General features: G+C 41.7%; 1 protein-coding gene across 2 annotated transcripts; it reads right to left on the bottom strand.

Moving 5' to 3' along the window:
* Window positions 1–534: 534 nt before the first annotated feature.
* On the bottom strand, window positions 535–5,535 carry LOC137495980 (uncharacterized). 2 transcript variants are annotated; one of them, XM_073954324.1, is made up of 2 exons: window positions 5,296–5,535; window positions 535–5,194 (listed from the first exon to the last, which is right to left on the bottom strand). In XM_073954324.1, exon 2 carries the CDS (start codon window positions 5,181–5,183, stop codon window positions 4,317–4,319), a length of 867 nt encoding a protein of 288 aa, XP_073810425.1. In that variant the 5' UTR covers window positions 5,184–5,194; window positions 5,296–5,535; the 3' UTR covers window positions 535–4,316. The 2 variants fall into 2 exon arrangements, with proteins under 2 accessions (XP_073810425.1, XP_073810424.1); XM_073954323.1 differs by having other exon boundaries at window positions 5,352–5,535.
* Window positions 5,536–5,774: the final 239 nt, after the last annotated feature.

Raw genomic sequence — 5,774 nt, 5'->3', positions numbered from 1 at the left:
ATTAAACAATGCAGAATCTGCTCATTATGGTGTCTGAGGACAGTGCAGCTGTTCTTGTAGCTCGTGCCTTTAAATGCAAATGAGTTGGTTTTCCTTGCCGAATGTTACCATGTGCTTGTCTGTTTCTCACTGTTATAGTGCATCCAGAAAGTATTCATAGCGCTTTACTTTTTTCACATTTTTTATGTTACAACTTTATTCCAAAATGAATTAAATTCATTTATTTCTTCAACATTCTACACACAATACCCCATAATGACAATGTGAAAAAAAGAGTTTTTTAAATTGTTGCAAATTTATTAAAAATAAAAAAGCTGAAAAATCACATGTACACATGTATTCACAGCGTTTGCTCAATACTTTGTTGATGCACCTTTGGCAGCAATTACAGCCTCAAGTCTTTCTGAATATGAAGCCACAAGCTTGGCACACCTGTCTTTGGGAAATTTTGCCCCTTCCTCTTTGCAGTACCTCTCAAGCTCTATCAGGTTGGATGTGAAGTGACAGTGTACAGCCCTTTTTGGATATCTCCAATTCAATTCAATTCAATTCAGCTTTATTTGTATAGCGCTTTTACAATGTAGATTGTGTCAAAGCAGCTTCACATAAATGGTCATAGTAACTGGAACAGTGTGGTTCAGTAACTGGAACAGTGTGGTTCAGGTTTTAGTGTTTAAGTTCAGTTCAGTTCAGTTTAGCTCTGTTCAGTGTGATTTAATCATTACTGAGAGTTCAAACACTGAAGAGCAAATTCATCGATGCGTAGCTCTACCAATCCTGAACCATGCGAGGCAGTGGCGACAGCGGAGAGGGAAAAAAAACTTCACCTGATGAGAGTGAAGAAAAAAAACCTTGAGAGAACCAGACTCAGTTGGGCACGACCATTTTAATTTCTCCGCTGGCCAAAAGTCTTGTGCAGAACTTCATTCGCCGTGGTTTATGCTGGAAGATTGCCTCAATGAAGACTCGTCTGTCCCTGGAGCGTCGCTGGAATCAGACACATGTTCTCCACTCCCCACGACCATCAGCGCAGCAGCAGCTCAGGATATGGCCTGGTCCCGGATATGGAATCCTTGGGATCATCACGTCGCTGGTCTTGGATCCAATCAGTGACTCCGCCTAATCTGAGGACCTCGGGATGAGTATCCCCAGGTGAAAATAGAGAATAAAGAGAATAATTAGCGTAGCTGCTGTTCATAGTGTATATAAGCAAGATGCAGAAGCCTGTGTGGAACCCGCTAGGTGATGCATTGAGTGTATGCTTTACTAAACAGATAGGTCTTTAATCTAGTTTTGAACTGGGAGAGTGTGTCTGAGCCTCGGACATTACCAGGAAGGCTATTCCAGAGTGTAGGAGCCAAGAAAGAGAAGGCTCGACCTCCTTTACTTGATTTTGCTATTCTAGGTACTACCAGAAGCCCTGAATTTTGAGATCTTAAGGAGCGAGTTGGTTCGTAGCGAGACAGAAGGTTGGTTAGATAAACAGGAGCTAGATTATTTAGAGCTTTATAGGTGAGAAGTAATATTTTAAATTCAATACGAAACTTAACAGGCAGCCAGTGTAAGGAGGATAAAATTGGGGTGATATGATCATATTTTCTAGACCTGGTCAGAACTCTGGCTGCTGCATTTTGTACTAATTGAAGTTTGTTAATAGAGGATGCTGGGCAGCCAGCAAATAGAGCATTACAGTAATCCAGTCTCGAAGTCATAAAAGCATGAACTAGCTTTTCTGCATCTGAGATGGATAGCATATTTCGTAATTTAGCGATATTTCTCAGATGAAAGAAGGCAGTTTTTGTGACATGGGATATATGGTTTTTAAAAGTTAGATTGCTGTCTAATATGACACCCAGATCTTTTATAGTAGAGCTAAAGCTAACTTTGTATCCCTCTAATTGTAAATTGAGTTGCGAGATCTGCTGTGTGCAAGATTTAGGCCCAATAAGTAATAATTCTGTTTTGTCTGAGTTTAAGAGAAGAAAATTGTTGGTCATCCAGTCTTTGATGTCTTTGATACACTCAGTTAGTTTAGAAAGTTCAGACGTCTCGTCAGGTTTAGTGGAAATATATAATTGAGCATCATCTGCATAGCAGTGAAAGCTGATCCCATGTCTTCTAATAATGTCTCCCATAGGTAGCATGTAAATTGTAAACAGTAAAGGGCCTAAAACTGATCCTTGAGGCACCCCATACTTTACTGGGCAGATTTGTGAAGGCTGTCCATTAAGATTCACAAACTGGTAGCGGTCAGTTAAGTATGACTTAAACCATTGTAGAGCCTGTCCCTGGACACCTGTAGACTTTAAACGATTTATGAGGATATTGTGGTCAATGGTATCAAATGCCGCACTAAGATCGAGTAAAACTAATAGCGAGACGCACCCTCGGTCAGCAGCTAAGAGTAAATCGTTGGTTATTTTCACTAAGGCGGTTTCTGTACTGTGGTGAGCCCTGAAACCTGACTGAAACACTTCAAAAATATTGTTCGTCTGCAGATAAGAGCATAATTGAGTGGAAACAACTTTTTCTAGTATTTTAGACATAAATGGAAGATTTGAAATAGGCCTATAGTTAGCTAAGTTGTTGGTGTCTAGTTGCGGTTTCTTAATAATAGGCTTAATAACAGCTAGCTTGTAAGAGTTTGGAACATGGCCTATAGATAAAGAAGAGTTGATAATGTTAAGAAGAGGTTCTCCTATAGCAGGTAGCAGCTCTTTCAGTAATTTTGTTGGAATTGAGTCCAGCATACACGTAGCTGGTTTAGAGCTATTTATAATTTTATCTAGCTCTTCCTGTTCTATGATTTTGAAGCAGTGTAGGTTATTATTATGATTTAATGAAATATTTACAGGATTTGGAGTATAAGCCGGTGCAGAAAGTTTGGCATCTCCTATTTTCTGTCTAAAGCCTTCTATTTTATTACTGAAAAAATTCATGAAATCATCACTACTAATTTGCGGTGGAGTAGTTTGTTCCAAGGATGACCGATTATTTGCTAATTTAGAGATGGTGTTAAATAAAAATCTAGGATTGTTATGATTATTTTCTATCAGTTTGCGCAGGTGCTCGGTCCTGGCAGATTTTAGAGCCCTCCTATAGCTGGACATACTGTCTTTGTACGCAATTCTAAAGACCTCTAAATTAGTTTTTTTCCATTTACGTTCCAGGGCGCGGGTTGCTGTTTTGAGCGCACGAGTATGACTATTATACCATGGTATAGTTTTAATCTCTCTAGCCTTTTTTAATTTGATGGGTGCCACAGTATTTAGTGTGCTAGTAAAGATGGCATCCATACTGCTGGTTACTACATCAAGATCATTTGAGTTTGCGGGTGCATTACGAAATAGAGAGAGATCAGGTAAGTTATTTATAAATTCATCTTTAGTTGACGGAACAATAGTTCTACTAGGGCGGAGTATTGGAGCGGGTTTGCTGATTTCAGGTAAACATAGCTTATATAGTAAGAGGTAGTGATCTGTAATATCATCACTTTGTGGTATAATGTCTACGTCAATAACCTCGATTCCATAAGACAGAATTAGATCTAATGTATGCTTTAAGCGATGGGTTGGACCCACAACGTTTTGCTTTATCCCAAGTGAGTGTATTAAATCCATAAACGCGAGCCCTAATGTATCATTAGCGTCATGGATGTTAAAGTCACCTACAATTAGCATTTTATCAGTTTTGACTAGTAAGTCAGAAATAAAATCAGAAAATTCTTTTAGAAATTTGACATAGGGTCCTGGGGGTCTATATATGGTGATTAAAGCGAGAGATAACATAGGTTTTTGTATAGTATCTCGAAGCTGAACATTAAGCGATAATACTTCAAAGGAGCTAAACATAAGTCCGTTTCTCTGTTTAATATTAAGGAAATCACTAAAGATTGATGCAACTCCACCACCACGACCAGTTTGACGAGCCTCATGTTTATATAAGAATCCTGGAGGAGTTGCTTCATTTAAGCTAATATAGTCATTTTGTTTCAGCCAGGTTTCAGTGAGACAGAGTGCATTAAGATTGTTTTCTGTTATTATTTCATTAATGATAAGTGCTTTAGGTGCAAGTGACCTGATGTTTAGGAGACCAAGTTTTACGAAATTTGTATTTTCACTTTCTACTGGTTTTTCTGGTTTGATTCTTACTAGATTTTTCCTGGAGCACACAGTACGTTTATTTCTTAATCTAATAATACGAGGAACAGACACAGTCTCTATAGGATTCGCCAGATATGCGTTACTGATGTTTAAGTGGGGTGAACAAGAGTCTAGGTGGCTATAGTGTGAATTTTGTGAATTTTTACCTGCTAGTCAGATGGTGCGAAGTAGTCTGGAGATGTTGTCCGACAGGAGTTCAGCTCCGGCTCGACTGGGGTGCAGGCCGTCAGGACGGAAGAGCCTAGGACGCTCCCAGAAAAGATTCCAGTTATTAGCAAAGAGCAATTTCTGTTCTTTACACCATGTTATTAGCCATTCATTCAAAGCTAAAAGTCTACTGAACCTTTCATTTCCTCGGCGGTAGGTACGAAGCGGCCCAGAAACGATGATCTGCGTGGCGGGCGAGGTGCGTCGAACCGTCTCGATCAGGCTCCTGAAGTCCTTCTTCAGGATCTCCGACTGCCGGAGCCCGGTGTCGTTTGTCCCCACGTGGAGGACAACGGCACCAGGGCTCTCGGCAGCGCCCAGGATGGTTGGAATCTGTGTAGAAATATTTTTCACACGGGCACCAGGAAAGCAGAAAGTACGTACTTTATTACCTTTTGAGGAGGCGGCACGGACGTGACGAACGATCGAGTCACCGATGATGGCCACATCGGGACCCGACTCGCGGAGAGGGGAGAAGCGGTTCTCCGTGGAGATCTCGAACACAGGCGGAGACGTTCTGCCCCGGGATCTGGGAAGCACCTTGCGCGGCTGCACCCAGGCGCCGTGGTAGCCGGGTGTCGGCGTGAACGACGCCTGGCTGAGCCGCGCCCCGGGTGCGCTGGGCCTGGACAGAGAAGGACGCGGGGTTGAGGTAGAGGGAATGATGTGGTTGTAATTTCCACGTACCTCAGGTGATGAGACGGCCTTAGCATTAGGTACGACGAGAAGCCGTTCCCGTAGCCGCGACCGTCTTACCACCAGCGCGCGGATCTGGGACTCCACTTCTTCCAGCTCCAGCTCCAACGCCTCCATCGATGCTTCTCCTGCACACAAGGACAGAGACGGAAGCGACATTTTACGGGGTAAAGAGCAAAGCCAGTAAGTCAAAAGTGTATGGTTAAAGAGGTTGGTAGCTTTAGCTGACCAGCGGCGCTAGCAGGCTAAAGCTACAAACAACAGGCGGATGCTCGAGGGACAGACCGTTTTTAAAGCAGCTTTGTTTGTATAAATGTATTAAGGGTTTGGTCACCCTAAGTAGGAGAGACAAATACTTAGCGAATGAGGAAGAATTTAATGATTAAGATTTAAATTGCGAGTAAATAGCAAGTCCAAACTTCAAGCACACAGTGTGTGACCGAACGGAGACAGTGACGCCAGTGACGTCACTCGAGCATGCGCGTCAAAAATCTCCAGAAATGTTCAATATGATTTAGGTCTGGGCTCTGGCTGGACCACTCAAGGACATTCACCAAGTAGTCTTCATTGCAAACACGGTCTCTTTTAAAAACATTTTAAACTTGTAAAACTAATTCTTGAAGTAATAATGCATAGCAATGCTTAATGGAAATGCAGAGAAGCATTAACTTGAAAATGTGCATAAAAAATCTTAAACACTACTGAGTA

Source organism: Danio rerio, chromosome 6, assembly GCF_049306965.1.
Source record: "Danio rerio strain Tuebingen ecotype United States chromosome 6, GRCz12tu, whole genome shotgun sequence".
Taxonomy (NCBI): domain Eukaryota; kingdom Metazoa; phylum Chordata; class Actinopteri; order Cypriniformes; family Danionidae; genus Danio; species Danio rerio.
This window is presented reverse-complemented; position numbering and strand designations above follow the sequence as displayed.